This window comes from Laccaria bicolor, genomic scaffold (genome assembly GCF_000143565.1).
Source record: "Laccaria bicolor S238N-H82 LACBIscaffold_2 genomic scaffold, whole genome shotgun sequence".
NCBI lineage: Eukaryota > Fungi > Basidiomycota > Agaricomycetes > Agaricales > Hydnangiaceae > Laccaria > Laccaria bicolor.
Window position 1 is genome coordinate 755059 of NW_001889873.1, and position 20558 is coordinate 775616.

The 20558-nt window shown below is 46.8% G+C and overlaps 6 protein-coding genes across 6 annotated transcripts; 3 read left to right on the forward strand and 3 right to left on the reverse strand.

Moving 5' to 3' along the window:
- Positions 1 to 1788: 1788 nt before the first annotated feature.
- On the forward strand, positions 1789 to 3520 carry LACBIDRAFT_291993 (uncharacterized protein; the record flags this gene model as incomplete). Its single annotated transcript, XM_001874474.1, has 2 exons — positions 1789 to 1853; positions 1910 to 3520. A coding segment is annotated over exon 2 (1602 nt), but the record flags the coding sequence as incomplete, so codon positions are not given.
- Positions 3521 to 8069: 4549 nt separating this feature from the next.
- On the forward strand, positions 8070 to 8312 carry LACBIDRAFT_305203 (uncharacterized protein; the record flags this gene model as incomplete). Its single annotated transcript, XM_001874475.1, has 2 exons — positions 8070 to 8136; positions 8200 to 8312. The coding sequence occupies 2 exons, from the start codon at positions 8070 to 8072 to the stop codon at positions 8310 to 8312; spliced, it is 180 nt and encodes a 59-aa protein (XP_001874510.1).
- Positions 8313 to 8701: 389 nt separating this feature from the next.
- LACBIDRAFT_291994 (uncharacterized protein) lies at positions 8702 to 14483 on the reverse strand (the record flags this gene model as incomplete). The annotated part of the gene is made up of 17 exons (XM_001875048.1): positions 8702 to 9307; positions 9362 to 9489; positions 9540 to 9766; positions 9824 to 9985; positions 10039 to 10124; positions 10180 to 10257; positions 10307 to 10733; positions 10784 to 10851; positions 10892 to 11015; positions 11068 to 11643; positions 11692 to 11755; positions 11807 to 12123; positions 12177 to 12546; positions 12597 to 12724; positions 12774 to 13088; positions 13142 to 13614; positions 13667 to 14483. 17 exons carry the CDS (start codon positions 14481 to 14483, stop codon positions 8835 to 8837), a joined length of 4833 nt encoding a protein of 1610 aa, XP_001875083.1. The 3' UTR covers positions 8702 to 8834.
- A 561-nt stretch (positions 14484 to 15044) lies between these two features.
- LACBIDRAFT_229680 (uncharacterized protein) lies at positions 15045 to 16624 on the forward strand (the record flags this gene model as incomplete). The annotated part of the gene is made up of 8 exons (XM_001874476.1): positions 15045 to 15102; positions 15176 to 15375; positions 15430 to 15537; positions 15585 to 15725; positions 15778 to 15847; positions 15923 to 16180; positions 16238 to 16322; positions 16372 to 16624. 8 exons carry the CDS (start codon positions 15045 to 15047, stop codon positions 16622 to 16624), a joined length of 1173 nt encoding a protein of 390 aa, XP_001874511.1.
- An 83-nt stretch (positions 16625 to 16707) lies between these two features.
- LACBIDRAFT_321650 (uncharacterized protein) lies at positions 16708 to 18570 on the reverse strand (the record flags this gene model as incomplete). The annotated part of the gene is made up of 6 exons (XM_001875049.1): positions 16708 to 17151; positions 17205 to 17462; positions 17510 to 17720; positions 17767 to 18227; positions 18286 to 18381; positions 18451 to 18570. The coding sequence occupies 6 exons, from the start codon at positions 18568 to 18570 to the stop codon at positions 16708 to 16710; spliced, it is 1590 nt and encodes a 529-aa protein (XP_001875084.1).
- A 683-nt stretch (positions 18571 to 19253) lies between these two features.
- On the reverse strand, positions 19254 to 20300 carry LACBIDRAFT_321651 (uncharacterized protein; the record flags this gene model as incomplete). The annotated part of the gene is made up of 4 exons (XM_001875050.1): positions 19254 to 19369; positions 19402 to 19404; positions 19465 to 19627; positions 20238 to 20300. The coding sequence occupies 4 exons, from the start codon at positions 20298 to 20300 to the stop codon at positions 19254 to 19256; spliced, it is 345 nt and encodes a 114-aa protein (XP_001875085.1).
- Positions 20301 to 20558: the final 258 nt, after the last annotated feature.

The following is a 20558-nucleotide window of genomic DNA, read 5'->3' on the forward strand; positions in this document are numbered from 1 at the left end:
GCAAATATCTCATCCGAAGGAGACGCACGTTAGTGAACTCTGTTGCTTCCCTTGAAGGTGAGGAACGGAGGGAGTTCCTGGTATTTGCGAGGAAGATGCTTCAGTGGCTACCAGAAGATCAGAAAAGCGCGAGGGAATTGTGTAGTGATCCTTGGTTTAGGACATGTGACGATACAAGTAGTACTAGTGAAATCGGGACAAATACGGTTTTTTGTGTGATGAGTAAAAAATTGGACAAGAACCCCCAACTCGTGACCATAGGTAGAACTGATGCTTGCGCGGTAAAAAGTTTCCTAGGTAAGAATATGAGAAATATTGTCTATGGGTAACAAGAGGAGCTCTCAAACAAATCCGCAATTTCCTTGTTATTTTCGACGACCGCAGGGAAACCCCCATTCAAAACTCAGAGATGTGTTCCAAAGTTGCTGAGATGTTGGCTCAACGATCAGTCGCCAACCTGCAAAACATGGCCACTGATAGTATCATGTATACAACTGCCTTTTTAGAGTGTATTCTGTGTGGGACCGAGGAGAATTGTCGGTTGGGCCTTAGGCAGGAAGAATGCTGAGGTAACCTAATTTGTGATTGAACGTGAGCCTAAACCGGACGCGGGCTGTTGTCTTGTGGCCGTCGTTGCGGATTACATTTATTGTAAAGCCTTTTTGTTGAACTTTGTAAACATTCTCGATCGCGAGGGTTGGCAGGCGGATGAAAGAACCTCGGGATACGGTAAGGCGAGCCCAGTTAAGACGAAAGCGACACAAGGGAGGGAAGAACACTGAACATTGTCTGAGGAGAATTGTCGGTTGATTTACGGAAGGTATGTATTGGAGAACGCGTTGAGCAAAGTTGTTTGTCATACAAGTTGGGCGCAATGTCATACGCAGAATACTAGTATCCCGTCGACACTCGTCCTGAGCTCCATTCGTTGCAAAATCTTTCGTTCGAACGTTAGTGTTCTTTTTTTTCGTTTCAGGCCCGGGGAACCAATCCATCCAGTTGACAGGAACCTATAGGGCTGACGGGCGGAGAGAAACCGCACGCACGTCACTGGGAGCCTACAAAGTGCGGTTATTATTGTTGGGGAAATCGGGTCGATACTGATTTGAGATCAGAATTCTTACCATAACAATTCGGAACTGACCCAAAAAAAACTTATTTGTTGTCCCCCCATGGAGACTGGAGTCAGGCCTCTTACAGAAAAGCTTCCATTTATTTAATTGTCAGATTCCTGGGATCCGGGCACGGAAGGAGTTGTTGTAGCTGTCGTTCCTGAGAGAGTAACATGAGTGGAAGACGAAATTTATTGCGGCTTTCCTGGGATTTCGAAGCGCGTGACTGGAATTCGAGGTTGCCAGTGATGGGAGAACCTGGCGTAAATCGTGAGACTTGCGATGGCTCCTTGTCATTGTACGTGTAAATTGTACCATTTTACGGGTACGCGAAGCAGAAGGTGGTCGTTGAGATAGCTACTTTTTATTCATTCGAAGAGCAGTGGTGGACAAGGAAACGCGATGACCGGCCACGCAAAAGCCGCAGGGTGATAGCAAGCTTCGCCGTATGGCCCCGTGTGGCACTTTGTGAGTTGAATCCAGGGGTATAATAGCCATGGCTACACAAGAGGAGTTGGAATTATGGGTGGACAATGAAGTGTTGTGGTGTGTTTGTACACCGTCGGTCTTGTGACGACTATTGTGCGGATTGACACTTTTGTCCACCCGATGGGATATAAGGGCGGGTGGGATAGCGCTGTTTTCTCATCCCAATACTGAGCTAGCCTCGTCTTGTGTTTCGTCTGCTTGTTGCTTTCTTGTCGCTCTCTTCTTGCTTCGCTATCCACTTTCAGTTTCACGGTGAGTCCCGTTTCTTGCTTTATTCTACCCTGCGTTTACATTTTCGGTTTCTTTAGAATTTGAAATGGCCGCCCAATTGCCTAATGTCCAATTCGCCTTCCTTGCAACCCCCCCTGCATTGAAAAAGCGTGCCCAGCCCCTTCCTTCTCCTCCTCTTGCCCCTCTTCCTGCCCGTCCAACCACCACCCACGTCCACCGCCGCCGCTCGAGCACATTTAACGCTATCTCTAATTGGGCAGCTACCGTCCAACCCGGCTCTCCTGCACCTTGTTCACCCAAGCGGCGTCCGTCTGTGTCCAGCACCCGCAGACCCTCCATCACCCGTCTCACCCGTCGCCCATCCATAGGCCACGGCCGTGCCCCCTCCGGCTCCTTCATCAACCTCATCGACACGCCCAGCCCAGCATCCACCAAAGCCTTCGATCTCACCCAACTAGGCTACACATCCGTCTTCGTCCATCTCCCCAAAACACCCACCACACCCTCCCCCTACCTCCTCCCTCGCGCTCCTCCAGTTCCATCTGCACAAAAATCCACTAACGTCCCACTGACAGCCGTCGAGAATCCCTACACACACATCCCCATCCCACCCATCCCAGCCGAAAAGCCAAAACCAATGAAACGCTTCCGCTCCCTCTCCATCCTCCGCCCCCGCTCCAAATCCACCTCTGCCCCTTCTTCCCCAACAAAATCCGTTAAATCCACCACATCCACCGCAAAAGCCACCAAAGCCCAGATCTGCTGCGCAACCTCCTCCACGACGAAGCGCAAAAAGGCAGCATACGCCGTCCGCCGCCCCCCACCCCTCGCCAACGAGCTCGCGATCATGCAGTTCTCGGAAGGAGGAAGCACGGAGACTAATATCCGGCGCATGATGGAGGCGCAGGCGAGGGCTACGGGGGCTAGCGGGGTATCGGATGTTTATAGGGATGGGAAGGGCGGGTTTTGGTGGGATCAGGATGAGGAGTTGGAATATGCGCCTCTTTTGGGAGGTGCGGGTGTGGATTGTGAGGATGCGGATGAGGAGATGCAGTGGGTTAGTTTTGCGGATGTTAGTCATGTGAGCGATAAGGAAAATTCCTCCCCGGACGTCCTGGCCATTGCTGGCTTGGCAGATGTGGTTCGACGCGATAGCGTGTCCTCGCAAGACTCGGACCTCGACCCAGTCTACATGATGCACACGGACCAAGTCGAGGAGATCACCAACGACGTACGCAAATTCGGGGGAGGGAGCGTCCCTGGTTTGAGTGTCCTCTCACTACCTTCCCGACCCCGCCGTGCCGCGAAACATCTTAGGAAACCAGAGTTTATGGTTGACATGGCGGCGTTTGGACCTAGGTCGCCTGTCAAGGGGAAGTTCTCTGCTCTATCGCCTGCGGCGGTGAAGCCAAAGGGGAAAGCGAGGAGACGGCCTGCGCCGTTGAAGCTTGCGCCTTTGTATACGCTGCAGCATCCTAAGAGGCCTACTAATTCGCCTCAACAGGCGAACGCGAGGAAGGAGTTTATGGATGATTCGTTTGCGCCTGCGCCGTTGCCTGTAGCTCCCCCTGCTACCCCCCTCATCCCCGATACGCCGCTTTTACAGACGCGGAATATGGGAGCGATGAAGTCTGTCGATTCGCTCGCCCTCCGCGGTGGGAAGAAGCCTGGTAATAGGCTTATGAAGGGTTTGTTTGGTGGGAGGTCCAAGACCGACTAGCTCTGTCTCTCTCCCTCATTCGACCTGCAAAAACCGTCGTTGTCTGCGTCAACGCTGCTTTTCGAACTAAAAAAATTGACGACCTTTTTTCACGACGTCAAACGTTCACGAACTGTATTAACCAACCAACCAACTACGCGATACCCCCTCTTCCTTTTGTAATTGCTGCCTGCTTTTCTTGTTGTATCCCTAGTCGCTTTGCACTGAACGTTTCTTCTTGATGTAATTACGTATACCTTTTGTATCCTTATTTTATGTATGTATAGTCTTAATGCTTATTCGAGGCGAATTGAAGTTTCTCTTTTGATGTCTTGTTGGCAAGAACTGTAAAAGTGATCTTGCTTTGAATTTCATTTTTGTATTGATTGGATGGCGTCTTTCCAAGGATTTTCTTCTGGCGATTTACAGATTGGGAATTCTTCCAAGCCTCCTCAGAGATTAGAAGAAAATTATGTGAGATTTGCTTTTTTCAAAAATCGCACTTGACCTTTTGCCAACGGCCAGTGTTGTCCGTCAACCTCTCCTTTTTATGTAACTTGTCTTGAGTTCAGACTTGGTTCAGACATTCATCTCCTTCGTCGCACTAGTAATCTCTCTCTCTCATGAGTCCCGACCTTCCTATGGAGCTCTGGCTACGCGTGATTGGTTATTTATGCCTGAAAGCCCGACGCAACTTCGTTTTCGCTCAAGTCAACCGCAAATTTCTCGATCTTGCCCAGGACGAACTCTTCAGTCAACTGAACCTCACGATCTCAGTCCCAAGCCTATTGGACGGCGTTACAAAAAGGGTTCTGCAGTACGTTTGCTGATTATACATCAGGAAAAAATGGACTTGCGATATTGCGGTATGTAGACGTGATAGCGCTGGTAGCGCCATCGAGAGCCCCCTGATATATAGTTTGTGGTAGATGCACCGACAAATACATATCACTACAAATAAGTCTATAGCTTACAGTGTTTTGCATGTGAGATTGGAATCCAAATCTCACGAAAAGTTGTTTGTTCTTGTATTAGTTGTAATGTGTGATGTTGCCTTCCTCGGTGTCACAGCATTGAACGTTGAACTTCCTCTGCCAGAGCGCTCTTAGTGAAGGTCACGAATAGCCGATTAAGGATCTAGTCTTCCGACTAGATCCTTATTTTCTTCAAGTGGAGGAGTCCCCTCCCTTGGAACTTGCTTGGAACCCGCATTTACGTCGATGATTGAATGTTGACTCTAGTGTTGGCGTTGAATCGAAGTGACTTCGAGGTCAGTAGCGTGACTACCATATGACTGAGACACGACGAATCGTTTTTACTGACCTTGACTCCCATCAGTCACAGACCACAAGAACAAACAAGTTTTCGTGAGATTTGAATTCTAATCTCACATGCAAAACACTGTAGCATGGTTGTGCTGTATCATCATATAGTTTGATAGAGTCAAATTCCCATAGTTGTACATAGCTCTATGTGAACTCTATGGTACAAGGTACCTTGATAAATATTCTAAAAGCAGAATCAGCGCCGGGCAGGGTAATCATCATAGTTTCTAATATAGGAAACAACATGTCAGTCTAAGGATTTGAAGTGTCCATTTCATTTTGTAGTGTAGAGTAAGTATTCTATTCTATTTCATATTATAAATTAAATGTCTGCATTGAGCCGGACTCGAACTCCAGGGCTTGCGGTAATAGTTCCAGTTGCACTGGATGACAGCCATTGCTGATGTCATCCCTTCTGTTATACAGTTGCGGACAAACAAAGTCATCAAATTTGATAACTTGAGAACCAGAATTTTTATCAAAATTCTGACTTCAGATTCAGATTCAGAGACCTCGAAACTGTTCAAAAAAGGTGTTCCCTTAATTTTCCCACGCGTTTTTGGTTTGGCCAAATTTTTGGGTGTTTTCAACGCACCCAAAAGTCTTCTGAGTCGGCCATCTTTGGATCAATTCTGTGCAATTTATAACCCTGGTGCAGTAGATGCGTGAAAAAATGAACCAGGGTCCATTTATATCTTTTTCCGGGGCACCTTGACCGGAAAGGGTATGCCCACGTGACAGTTTTAGCAAAATTCCCACCATCAAAGACATCAATATTTCAGGGAGACTTTGATAAAATCAAAGAGAGGAAACAAAAAGGAGTTGATTGGCATATTTTTCGTATTTTTAGCTATTTTTTCAGGCACTGGCCAAATTTTTGGGGTATAAAACCCTTATATCATCATTTCTGGGAATTCTGCTCGTTGGAATTGATCAAGGAGATCAATAGGAACCCATTTATACCATTATCTACCAATTCCGATGTTTTTCGGAGTCCCAAAAAATAGGTCAATAAATTTGTTGACTTTGTTTGTCCGCAACTGTAAGCTTTCTTGGGAAGGGGCACAAACATATGGAGATGGACTTGACATCAGACTGTGACACAAAAGCTGAACAACACTCACTTTTTGGAGCTGGAACATGGAGAANATCATTAAGCAAGAGAGCTTTCCAGACATGGCTTGCATCCAGTTTGACCTGTGATGTTGTGTTTGTGGATGAAGATGGACAAACAGCTCAGGGACAACTGGTTCATCACAATAAATCCCCAATACTTTGGTCAAGACCACATGTGCAGAAACATGAATATCAGTGCTACCATGGACAGGGCAGATTACCCACTGAGAATTTTAGGGTAGTGTCCCTCTTGTTACATTCTGACCATAGTCAGCTGTGAAGTCAGATCAACATGGCAGTTTTTAACACATGGTTGCCTCCTTTGAATGCAAGTTTTTGTCATTAGAATGTTGACATTCAATACTATATATATAAGCAATAGTGGAATTGGTTTACAAAGAGTGGGATTGAATTATAGGCAGTGGTATTAAAATATCAATAGTGGGATTGAAATTTCAATAGTGGGATTGAAATTTCAATTGTGGGACTGAAACAGAAAAGTGGGATTGAATCTGTTCCATTGGGGTTTGATTCAAAATTAAAGCACCTTTCTAACAAATGTAATAGTGTTATATTTTGTGCAAACTCATCAAGTAATTGTGAAAATCATGTCCAGTTAATTGTGTGAGAGGCTGAGAGCCACCACTGTAACACCTTTCAATATGCCTTGCCTTGAATGTGTCTATATGATATGTCATGATCTTGTCATATGATTTTGCCTGCATTACAATTTAATGTTGTCCATCACCTGAACTCATTATCCAGCTTAACCTCACAAATAAAGTTGTATTTTATTTGCATTTGAACTACAGTGGAGAGCAAAAAGAATGAACCATGGGTCATTTTCCAGTTCTTTCTAAATACATATTGTGGTCTAAATGTAGTTGTGTATTCTTTTACATTATGTAGTTGTATTACACTTCCGTTGGTATGGACTAATTTGGGTAAGAGCTGGGGCTGTGATGGGGTTTTTGTTTTGATGGCCATTTTCAGCAGCTGTTAAAAAAATATGCACTAACTGGACAGTAAGCCAAAAGGTACCTCTGGCTAGCCTGAATGAGCCCATCAAAGAATCAGTTGAAAATACTGAGTGGTTATGTCTGTAAAGTCCCTAGAAAATGACTTGTTTTGCCAAAAAATGACCAAAATAGCACAAAATGACCATTTTCTACAGGCTCTACAGGCATAATCACTCAGTATTTTCAACTGATTCTTTGATGGGCTCATTCAGGCTAACCAGAGGTACATTTTAGCTCTCTGTCCAGCTAGCGCATATTTTTTTTAACAGGTGCTGAAAATGGCCATCAGAACAAAAACCTCATCACAGCTCCAGCTTTCACCCAAATTAGCCCATACCAAGGGAAGTGTAATACAACTACATAATGTAGAGGAATACACAACTACATTTAGACTACAATAGATTCTCAGAAAGAACCGGAAAATGACAGGTGGTCCATTCTTTTTGCACTCAACTGTACCTTTCTAATGAATGTAATGGCATTATGATGTGTAAAAAGCTTGCCAGATTAATGCAAAAATCCAGTTTCTTGGACCACCATTTTGGCAGGTAAGGCACATCCACACCACTGTGTTGGAGTTTTCTAATTGGGCATCACAACCAGTTCTAACTTGTTGTGGACGTTCCTATCAAAATGGCTGTTATAAACAGAACCAACCAAAGAGTTTTTAGTCACAATTTTGGTCCCATCCAGGGTGGCAACTGGTTGCAACGGAGCTTGTAACGTGATTGTTGCATGATTGTAGCCAATTTTGGACTAAAAAACAGGAAAATGGGCAACTTTCAACAGTTAGCACTGGTTAGAACACCAATTCAATGCTGTCCCAATCTCAGCTGGTTGTGACGAAAGAATTAAATCTCCAACATGGCACCAATACCCCACTTTTGTGATACAACCTCACTGCTGGGACTCAGGACTACACTATTTCAGCCTTCTAACCCACTATCTGGGGTCAAGTCCCACTCTTATAATATGATCCCACTCTTACTATTCTCATCATCACCCCACCATGCAGGTCATGTCGTTATGTAATATATGAGTTATATTTTAAACGTACTCCTTTTGTTACAAGTGCCCCATGGCTGAGTTGGTTACAGCGTCCGACTGTTATATGAGGATAATACTCCATTGTCAATCGGAAGGTCGTGAGTTCGAGCCTCACTGGGGCAGTTATTTTTAACTGATTGACACATATAATTTTCTTGCAGAAAAATCAAAGAGAGAAAAGGCTTGTGTTTTTTTTTACAAAAAAGTGTCGGAACGTCACGAAATCCAATCATTCTGTCAGAGGATAATTCTCGTGACAGCCTACTACTACTAGTACCCCTCAGAGCCCTCTCACTCATCTTTATCATCCAGGTTTCTCTTGAAAAAGTTTCTAGTACAGGACGGTATATTGTAAAGAAGATTGGCGGGGAATTTGTATTCAGGGGCCTGGTGGCATGAAGGCGTTCGCTCTCCATCGATCTAAAATAACTCTTCTTGATCACATTTCTTTCCAAAATTTCTGATCCCAAGCCTTAGCCGCCTAGGCCAGTTCCCCTATAGCTAGCTATAGCTGGTTACGCACCAGTTTCTTTTCGCGACTTTTCAAAGGTGTTGTAGCGATCAAGTTGCTCCATGCATCTCAACGCCGCGTCGCATGGTAGTCGGAAGCCATACTCAAGATATCAAAGTAAACGGACTAGTGTTGATGAGAGGTAGCCAGTTGGTGAACACTGTACCATCTTTGCACATCCGATAATAGCAAAATTTCCGAAATGTCGACTTACATGATAAAAGGAGCGTCCGTTGATAACTAGTGTACGAAGCAGAAAAAAAAGAAGAAAAACGAAAAAAAAAGTCATGATCTCCATGAAGTAGAAGTGCGTAATTCTGGGGAGGGTGCTGGCGAGTAAGACAGTCTCCGCCCATCCCTGACAGGGCCTGAACTGGGAAGGTAAAGTGGGATCGTAGGTATCAACTCAAACACGTGTTGGGCAACTGTCCTTCCCCTGTTGCCTGGTACGACGTCTGTGCTGTTCATCACTGCGTGCACCTGCGCCTCCTGCAGCAGTGATTCATTGCCTCCTTCGTTAGCTGATGTATTTGGGTCGTTGGAGCCGACCCCGCGTCCGTCCCAGATGCACCGGACCTCATTCCCTGGGATAATCTGCGCCAGTCGGCCGGTTTCAATGTGTCTGATTTCGATGAATCGCGTGTCGAAAAGCAGCACGTATGGTGAATGTAGGGCCACCCGCTCGGCAGTGCCTTCCCATTCGATAGTAGCTGCTCCTCGAGACGGATCACCATGTTTGTCAACGTAGATGCCGAATTCTACCAAGATATGTAGTTGAACGTGAAAGCGCGGGCAAGGAAAGGATTGCTTACCGTCGTAACATAGAAGGAATTCGTCGTCAGCAGAACGAAACATTCCCATTGGTCGACATGATTCGCAGCGCTTGGAAAGTTGGGCTAGTTTTGGATCTTCACGCTGGGGAATTGTGACGCTGTTGAAACTGGAAAAAAAAGGTTTGACATTCGCAGGACTGTCCCGAAAAAAACACACTTTTGTAGATCCATGATCTCAAAGCCTTTCGCACAAAGAATCGCTATCCTCGCCTTCAAGAAAATAAGGTCAAACGACTCAGAAGGTAAGAAAAAGTCTCTGTAAATGCGGAACCACTCCGATTTGGCAGAACGGAATCCAAGGCGGGAACCAAATCCGACAGGGGCCTTGACTCTCTCGTTGATTTTATCGTTTACAGGTTCAAGCACCCGGAAGATGCTGTCCAACTGTCGATTCAGAACGTCAATGATATGCAGACCTCCAAGTGAAAAAAAAAAACTCACCCCTTTCTTCTTCATATAAATGATCAAGGTACGTCCGTGGAGGGTACCAACACTGAAAAAGTGGACATCCTTTGTGCCGTTCAGCTTTTGGGGGACTTGGGAGGTATGTGCGCCGTGTGGAGACGAAGGAACAAGAGCTTCAATATGGTACGCGAATAGAGACTAAAGTCGAAAGTTAGAATGATGCTGTTAAAAAGACAGGACTTGTAACCCACCTTGTCAGCCAGTACCAAGAAGATTCCAAATTCCTCAAGCATAGCACATTGGGTGACCATTTTAAGATGAAGGACGCGACGCATAGCTGATGGATCATCGGTAAAAACCATCGATATGGGACATAGGAGAAGTAAACATACACTTGGGATCGTGTCTGAATCCAATCCAAACACCCTCGGCACATCCAATTGCGACCAGCGCCCGCCCATCGGGTGTACCTGTAAGTCGAATTAAATAGCGACTCATTACCAGCGCCAGCTTGCTTACTAAACGGAACGGAGCATGTCACTTTACCGGTATAGGTGCTTTCTTGATTCCAAGCAGGACCCTGTGCCGCGGCGGACATGGAAGGGACAAGAAAAGTATCCGCACTGAGAGTCTCAACTTCGAACACTTTGTTCGAGTCTTGAACTGCCTTACGCAACCCAAGGGCCTCCTCAAGTTTCTGCTTCCATTCGGTTCGGATTTGTGCAGATTCAGCATAGAGAATGTAGGGGCCCCCCATTCTTCCGTTGTGATGAATAGTTAGTGGATGCACCGACCGAGAGTCAATAGCGCTATCGGGCGCGGGCATGTTCGGATTCGCAGATTCACCGTGTCGTTCACCTCCACGCAGGTTGCGAAGAAGACCTGTACCGCGTTGGGTTGGGGGATCGGTGAAGTTAACGAGAGTGAGTAAGTCAAGAGGGATGGGCTAGAAAAATCTTAAGTTAGGATAAGCGGCAATTGTACACAGGAACTCACTCTTCGGTTAACGTGATATTTTACAACCCCATCTCGTTCTTTCGGTTTTGTCATAACCACTGGCGTTGCTTTAGCACGCAAAGGACACGAGCTTGCTCAATGACTTACAATAATTGTCGAACAAAAGAACAAAGAGTTCACTCCAACCATTCCATTCCAAGCCACTCTCAGGCTGCCGAAGGAGCTTGCCCGAGTGAATCAGGGAACGATTTTGGTTGAGTAAGTCCATGTCCTAGAATTCTTTCAATCTACATTACTGCAATATCCAGCTGGAAGGAGCTTACAATCGATTCACCCGCCTTGAAGACAAGATTGGAGTTATAACGCCATAGCTCTACTTTCTGCTTTGCCGAGAATACACCAGGCTCCGTCTCTTTCCCAAGTGCCTTGATGACATCGACGACATTGGGAATCGTGTCTAAGTCTTCATGCGGAGGCTTGGTCTCATCCATAATACCCTTCAAGAGCAGCTCATACCGAAGGAGTCGAGGAATCGGACGATTGATGAAGTTTTTCATGTCCAAACGATGCGCATCTGGGTGCCGCACGCATTGTTCGACAAAGGTCTTGAACGGTAGGTTATTGGCCATTTCATCGTCAATCCTATACGCTGCAATGGGGTAATTTGGGATGTACTCCATGTAAGCATCACGGAAATTGAGCGCAGCATCAAACATAGCAGCGGTAATACTGCGAATCGTAGGATGCTGCTCCCGTTGAATTTCGTGAAACATCGTGACAAGTTTTCGGTGATGCAGGTGAAGCTCGGCAAAATTGTGGAACACATCTTCAATGAACTGGTCAAGCCTATCTCGCGAAATAATGGATGGTTCAGCTGCACGAAGCGGTTGAATGTACATCTGAAAGACGCGTGAAATTACAAAAAAGATGCGACGAAAAAAGCCTACAATGTCGATGTTCTCCAGATCTTTGACGTATGCCATTTCTCCCTTGATCAACTCAAAGATGATCCTAATGTCACATGAGTTCAAAATTCAGTGGCAGATACGAAAAATGCCCAACGATTGTCGTTTTCCCTCTTCTTTTGAAAGGGATTTCCGGATTTCAGGCGAGACGAGATCGTGCCATTCCCATTTTCCGGGAGTGCCTTTACCCATTGCAGACTGGAAAGTGCGTAGCTGAGCTACAGATTGCAAATTTTTAATCGCTTCAATTGCCTCCACCAAGAAATCAGCGTCGGGATTCCCGACTGCCGTTTCATGGAAGATAGCCTCCAAAAGAACAGGATACTTTTGCAAATGTTCAGACGGACGATTGAGGAAGTGCTTGAGATCAAAACGAAGAGCTTCTCCCGACCGAGGTGATTGCCTTGAACAATGCTAGACAATGAAATGTCAACCATGTCCTTGAAGCACTTGGCAGAATAACACACCTCAAGGAACAGCCTGAATTCCGGGTTATTGTCTATCTCATCTTTGAGCCTCTTCTCCGCAAGCGGGTAATGACCAATGTAGGTGGGATAGGCCAGCCTGAATTCTGTGGCAGCATCCAAGAAGATATCGCCGATTCGCTGGATGATTGGGGCCTGTTCCCGTTGTCGAACGTACATCACCTCCAAAAGACGCCGATTGCACTCTCGAAGATCAAGAATGTTACCAAAAACGTCATCGATGAAATCGTCGAGCACATCCGGTCGCATCAAAGGAGGATTGGACGTGCGAAGTGGCTTGATGAAAACAGATTCGACGATGTCGAGATCTTGGAGGTACTGCTCTTCTTTGCTGATGAGCTTGTGGATAATCCTAGGGCAACGGTTGAGCATGTAGGTACGATATTGAAAGAACAGACTTACGTTTGGCGATTGATTTCCGTCTCAGGCAAAGATTTAAGGACAGCGCTGTCAACTGTCTCTGCCCATGACTCTCTTTTGACAGAGGGTGCCTCCAGAGGGGTAGGGAGTGGTCCAAATACATGGTTGCCCTATAAGAGAAAATCGATAAAGATCGTTTGAGGACGGACACATACATACCTTTCTTGGACAGGAAAACGAATAGCATCTGGCGCCTTCGCCACAGCTTGGAGAATAGCATCTGGTCAGCATCGTGATAACTCCCGTCGGAAGTTCTTCCAGCTCAGGGACGAGCTCAGAACCTCCTTCTAAATCGTTGAGGAACATATAGACATCTTCAACGCCATCCTGGAGAACACGACCACCCCATTCTACTTCGTAAAAGAAGAGTTGACTTTGCAGGCTTCGAGCAACTTGCAATGCCACGCGCCTGTCGTTGGTGGATACTCCGTGATTGATTGCTAGTTCTCGTTGTATCTGGGTTTGAATTGTCGACTGGATAGATTGTTAATTCCAATTCTCAAAAATGAAAACAGATTAAAGCATACCACGATGTCTTTACCGGTGAACGCCCGAGGATACGGGATGCTACCTTTAACATGGGTTCCTCGAGGAATCTTGTCGCGGAGCTGAACAGCGATGTGCGATAAGAGAGAGTAGTTGACAAATCGATTCTCGTCGTCTTCGTCTTCATCCTCCCAATATTCACCCTCTCCTTCATCGTGCAGCTCCAAGGGCCCCGTGTTATAATCCGCCAAAGTTCGTAACATATCAGTTGGACGTCGAGGCATGTGGCCAGGGCCTGCTCCACTCTCCTCTTCATAGTTATCTTGAGGATCCGTGTAACTATAATCATCAGCCTGATTCCAACTCTCGTCCGCCACCGATCCTGTCACGAAAGTCGACGGCCCAGCAACAGGCTCATAGTCCCTGAAGCTGGCAGTTGAAGCGTTCACATTTACCAAGCCACTGGAAGAGCCTGGCGGGTTTATTTGAAGACGCGGATCCCCGTACCCTTCGTCTGAAAAGGAAACAAAGTCTACTTTGAAAAAGCTGGCAAAGAAACAGCTTACATGGGGATAGGACTACTGGTGACGTAGTCATCGCAGCGGTGGGAGAAATGGGATGGGAAACCCCATTTAAAGTTTCGCGGCTTGTTTGTCGAGATATTTCCGCAGGTACTGCCAAGGATTTGGAGTTACCCTGTTGTTGAGATTGGTTATACAATGGTTGGTCTTGAGGCTCGCCATACTGAGCTTGGTATTGGGATTGAGTATGTTGGATTTGTTGATAATAACCATCTGTTCCGTTATATTTGCCACCGTCATAGGTGTCAAAGTCAGGGGATTGATAAGAGGACGCAAAATCATTTCGGTCATAATATGCATTGGGAGGGAGGGCTCCAGGAGGTCGCGCTGAAAAATCTCCGCTTGAGGTAGTCGATGGTACACTTGGGCCCGAAGCCGGCGATGCACGTTGATTGTAAGCAGCCTTGTAAGCGGCAGGATGCGGGGGAATAGGTGGTTTTTCTCCGCTGCTGGGTGGCCGATCCCCGACTGCTACATTAGGAACGTAACGCCCACTAGCACCGGTCGTGGCCTTGCGCAGGAGATCCGAAGAAGCGCTGGACGAAGTATATGATGAAAAGGAATCTGTACTGTATACGCTCGGACGCGAAGAAACACTTTGGTCGTAGTAGACTTCAGGGGAAGGCATGGGAAATGTCGGCGAAGAAGACTTTGCCGAGCCAGGAGTAGGCGGAAGGCGACGAACGCCAGGTAATTTTGGTGACGAATGCCTAGGTGCTGCTTTAGTTGATATCGTTGGTCCATTGGGGGTAGCTAGGGATCTATCAGTCCAACGTCCAACAAATGGAGAAGGTTCGCACATGTTTGAGGGCTTACTGTAATGGCAGGCTGTGAGGCTGGATAATCATTCTCTCCCCCATATACATTATAAATGTTCTCCAAATCTTTCTCGCTCGGCGCAGCTGGTGGTTCGTCAGCAAATCCAGCCCAAACCTCGTTATACAGCTTTTGGAGGTCTTCATCCACAGGAGAGGCTGGGCGAGCGTTGGGTAAGATTGACGGTGGCATCTTGTCAAACTTGGATTACAAGAATCAATTTCGTTTCCAAAGATAAGATGCGTTGGCCTGTTGCGCCAAACGGTGTCGGCTGAAGTCGGCGTCCTGGTGAAGGAGGGCGGGATCATGGGCACAGTGTTCATCAGCAAGTAATCAACATGGCTTATGAAGACCGCAGATAGCTCACCTCACTGTCGTCGTTTAGAAGCCAAGATCGTCAATGGTTGGTCAATGGCATCAACGTCCAGCGGTTGTGGTGTCTTGAGCCCTTGCTAGAGCCTGACACTTGTGGCTTACCAAATACGAATTGGGTTATTCATACAGCCACCACACCTTCACTCAAACTGAACACTCGGGGACACTCACCATGGCTGGCGATAAAGAAACCCTTTTAAGCATGGGATTTGATAGCGCGCGAGTCGAATGTTTGCTTGATTTTTCAAATCTACCCCCGCGGACACTCATACTTCTGCTTCATTGTTCGTTTACGGCTTCTAGGGGCGTTAAAGGCTACAGGAAATCGCGGCCTACAACCTGCGATGGATCACATAATAGAACACGAAGGTCAACCTGTTCCAGAATTAAGTGGTGTCAACGAGTCTACGAACAGCAGGGTACCGATGGACGTTGATGATGACGAGGATGCAGAGGCGTTGAGGAGTCTTGGAGTTGTGGCCGGGAATGCAGTAGAGGCTAAGGTACACCTGGTCTTCTACACAATCTCGCCAGCATATCAAACTTATTTTAATGAGAAGAGTATTAAATGTTCAGAGTGTGGCAAGATATTCAAGAATACGGCGCTGGCTAACTTCCATGCGGAGAAAAGTGGACATGATCAATTCGAAGAATCTACCGAGGAAGTAAGCAATCCAGTTTAATTAAAGGCAGGTAGTTAACAGCGGTTTAGATCAAGCCCTTAACAGAGGAGGAGAAGAAACAAAGGTTGGAAGAGTTGAAGGCGAAGATGGCAGAGAAGCGCTCTAAAAAGGCAGAAGTAGAAGCCGCAGAGTTTAAGGTCAACGAGGCCATCCGACGCAAGGCTGGAAAGGTTTGTTGGGTTCGTGCATCAAAATACATAACGGTGACCAATCTTTTTGCAGGAGATAGGCAAGATCAAGGAAGATATGAAACTTAAGGAGGCAATGAAGGAAGCGGAAGCCAAAAAGCGAGGTTAGCTTCTCCCCATCCATCTCTGGTCAGAGGTAGCCCTGATATCCTACCCTGTTAATTTGCGCGCGTTCTTAGAAAAAATTGAGGATGCACGCGCTAAAGCAGCAGTCAAGGCCCAGATTGAGGCCGACAAGAAAGCTCGGGCCGAAAAAGCAGCTCGAGAGAAAGCGTTGCGAGATGGACAACCCCTTACAGCGACTTCTTCAGCCGTGCCTGCAACTCCAGCAGTGGCAAGCATCAGTGTCGCAAGTAAAGACTTTAAAGAAACCAGGCTACAAATTCGCATGGCTACTGGTGGACAACCGTACACCACGACACTACCAAGCGATGCGCGTGAGTGGAAATGAATTCCACAGGCTAGTCGCATGCCTGAAACAGCCCCTTTTCTAGCCTTGCGTGAAGTGGCCGAATTTCTCGCAGGGCAGTCACTCGCAATCGATGTCGACACCGTTACCCTAACTCAGCAATTCCCCAGGTATGTAGTCAGAGATCCATGTGTTTCCTTCTCCATCTCTTGTACATAGGAAAACCTTTGCTCAAGCGGACTTTGGGAAGTCTTTGAAGGATCTTGGGCTTACTCCATCTGCCGTACCTATCGTCTCTCTCGTCTATCAAACTTATCGTCCTAATATCGGTCCTAGGTACTCATTGCAAGCACGCCTTGATAGAAAGCCATCCAAATGTATCAACATGTGTATTAATATCTCACACGTTTTCGACGGTATTTCTCGAAGACATTCATGTTTTCTTTGTGCTTCAGTACGAGTGACAAGATGAGTTTTGAGTTCAAATGATTATTCACACTGTATGAAGATGCTAAAGCTTCAATCCCGCTCACTCACGAAGGACCGCGCGAGTCATCAGGCATAGCCGAGGATTGAGATTTCGCCATGAACGTGACCAATAGCAACCCTTCCCTCACACTCATCCAGGGCCAATCGCACCCAACTATCTGCCTCATGGACTCTGTATACCGACGTCGCCGCTGTGGAAGCTAATTGGTCAGAAAGTGTTGCTTCCTCATCTTCGTGGTCCTTAGCCATCAACCCTGATGAATACTTGCCCGCGAGCCTCTGACCGCAGTTGCTATGTCCGAAATAGTCCTCCGTGTGACTATCTATCCACATGGCACTTCCACACGAGCCAAGCACCAAATCAGTTGGTGCGAAAAGGCGGACGGGGGAGCCAAACGTTTGTCTCAAGATGGGGGGGAATTGAAATGGCAAATTCTCTTCGCTGATAGAATTTGACTGGACGTAAAATGTGTTTGGACGCAGCTCGTAATGATGAAGGAGGTTGATAGGCTAGCAGATAACCGTAAGGCATCATTTAGATTTAGACTCTGTTCACGACTCACCCAGGGAAAAAGACTTCCGAATCGTATTAGGATGTTGATGGGCGCAGGCAATCTTAGCTGCGTCCTCGGCCATACGGCCTGGGCAGATATAACGACAGTATCGATACGCCATGGCCACCGATGTTGAACAATAGGATGAAGGACTCTCTCCTGCATGGTTTCTGGTGTCACTCGTGGAAGTTCGTAAACCTCCAGCGTTGTCGACCGGACAACTACAACGAAACGCTCGTCAAGCAACGCGGCAAGAACTCGCTCTGCCTTGCAATCATGTCAACGGGTTCGGTGGCGGACTCGAAAAGAAATACCTGATGATGATCTGGATTCTGTAGTTCGATCTTCGTCTGGGGGTTTTCTATCTTCCATAGTCGAAATCGAGAATTAACATCACCCGTCAAGAGTGTTGATCCGGTGAAGAGGTGCGGCGTGCTTATATCGTCCCGGAAACTTGCTAGAGTGACGAACCCATTCACAGGATTTGAAGGGTTTGGAGAGATGGAGAGAATCTGAATACTGTGCCTGCCGTTATTTCAAATGAGGCGAAACCACACCAACAACCGCTTACTGTGGGCACTGTACCGCAAGCACTGCACTTCCTGAAGGGTTGTTAGTCGCAGCCATGCTTCCAATTTGCCGGAGTTCTCGAAGCGCGACGCATGTAGGGGAAGGCGTTTGAAGATCCCAGCATTGGAGGAGGAAGAGGCGAGGTCCCGTCAGTGGAGTGACCATAGTCAAGGAGATAAGCCACTGGCAGCCGCTGTTCGAGAGAAACTGAAGAGAGACGATGCGAGAATTTGGGACGGTAGAAAGCGAGACCTCTGTTGTGGGCATTGGGGACTCGGAAATCCAATTCTGCCGAAAACGCAACGCCTGGAAAGTGTGTCGTTCAATTTCCCCAGCGGTCAACGATTCGAGCGGCCTTTGACCAAGTCCTGGAACAGGTATATTTTCCTCAAGCACATGAGATTGCATGAGACGGTGCCAAAGGCTGCGAAGGTGTGTTATTTCAAATAATTTCTTGCAGGTCTTCGATGAAAACAAGATGTCAGAGATAAAATACGGCCCCATATTGGAAAGCTCTTACCTGCCTCACAATTAAAATATCATTGGGGGTAAGATAGCCAAAGATTGCAAGGAGTATGTCGACTGGCAGCTCGACGGTCGTCATGAACATAGTTGGCTAAAACCAGATAGAAAGGCATCCATCTACATCAATTTTCATTTGTTTCTTGTGATATTTGACTCTCACCTCCTTAGGACGCTGAACCTCGCAATTCGGGAGTAAAATGCGAGGAATGCGAGCTCTTAAATATGGTGATTCTCTTGGTGATGCGGAAGTATCGTCATGCCATTGGTCACCAGGATTCATTGAAGATGTGATCCAAGAAAATCGCCGGCTTCCGGAGGCAAAAGGCCTGCAAAACCTATAATTTGTGAGGCATGCCCAAATCTAAACGGGTAACGTGTGCATCACCCGTGTGCGAGGAGTAAAAGCTAGTAAAAGTTGTATTACCTCCCCGCGTGCCTCGCTCTTATCTTGATTCCAATACGCGATGTTTGGATGTCTTGGGAGCAAGATCTCTCAGGTCCATTTGTGTTTGAATAAGATGGCTAACGCCGACATACGAAAGAAACGGAATGCCCTGGACACCGGTCCGCGGAATGTCGATGAAATCGCACTTTTCATACCAAAGCGCCAAGTCAGCTCAACCAGCAAAGTAGAAGCCTTGTTGCGAAACAAACTGAACGGCTGCAGCCTTGCTACTCCGATGGTTTTCGCCTCAAATGATACCTCAAGGCTCCAGCCAAATCAATTTGATCGGTTCCTTGACGGGAAAGCCTTCGCGAATGGCAACTACTTATGTGAAGTACTCGAGTGCACAAAATACATTCTGGCCATTCAAGCGATGTAAGTAATACGTCGAAGGTGAATTATTTCTTACACTGATCAAGGCTCGCTAAAAACCTCTTTTTATGATTACCACCTAGGTTAAGCCGAATTTGAACGCACGAGATAGGTGCGTGTGTCAGATTTGATGAAAGAAGAGTGCATCAGAAGCGACCATCGTGAAGTACGGCGGAGGTAGTCTGGTAGACACAAGCCTGGGCAGTGTCCGATCCAAGTCCGATCAAAGCTTTGGCTTCTTTGTCGTACTTGTATTCACCCTCTGTTAAGCAAACCAACTTTGAACCAACTCACGAACTACGTCAAGGGAAGGAGCAACACCTAGTCTGCTCACAAATTTTATCATTGAGCACGCACCATCGACGGAGGACAACTCCACATTTTGCTCCTCCTTGAACCGCGTTGTAGCAACTTGAAGCTGAGCAAACCGTTTAGTCGTCAAGTTGATCGGTATCTTCGTCACCTCACGTAAACCTCGCACTGGTTTTTGTTCTAGGCGATCTTTGTTAGCGCCAATCTCCTACGGTATCAATATAGTGACATGAGAGACAAGTAAGACAGAGAAATGGCGATTGAAGCGCATCCGTTGGGTGCAATTTCAAAAACGTCCGAGCGATCGCCTTTGCCGCTGTCCTTTGCCACCGTCTCCGACTAGATCTTGAAGCGTGTCGAAGAAGCCTTTCTGTACGAATCTAAGCGCCATGATATTTCGCACCAACATAGAAGAGGCGATCCTCCCCAGTCCTATAAGTCATTTTTCAAGTAGTAAAGGAACCTTTGGAGAGAGGAACTAGCCCTACTAGGGCACCAGGGGAAGTAAGGGACAGGAAAAGTCTCTAGAACACAAAGGGATTTTCGTCGCATTTGTAGGACAACGCCGCCTGCTGACAGCGCTGACAGACAACAAACAAAAAGAAGGAAATCCGGTGGAATCGGTATGGTACGAAAGCAGCTTCAAGGACGCAGTAACTTGTAAGGCGACATCGCAGTGTTGCGGCCGTTCAAGTAGGTTTATTATTTAAACTCGTGATTTAGGTCGACTGATTGTTGCCACTCGTTACGCACGACCAACCTACCGAGTGCCAGATTTTGCAGTCGAATTTTTGGGAGAGGATCTGAGGGGGACTCACCTCACAAATCCTCTGCGCCTTTTTCTGTCTTCGTAGTGATTGGCGTTTGTTAGGGTGAGTCATGAAATTATGATCTTGAGATGATCGAAGATGATCGATCGATAAATATCGCCGCCATTTGATGTAAATAGGGTATAGGAGCAGATCTAATTTGAAAGGGCGTGGTGATCCCTGCCCACGCAAAGGTCGCCTCGTCCTCTATATCGATCGGCGACGGAAGCTCGACAAGCAGCGGATCTTTTATTGGATTGCCCGCGACATGATACACCACATACAAGGTTGCAACCACTTGTAGACGGATATGAGCTAACAGAACAAGAG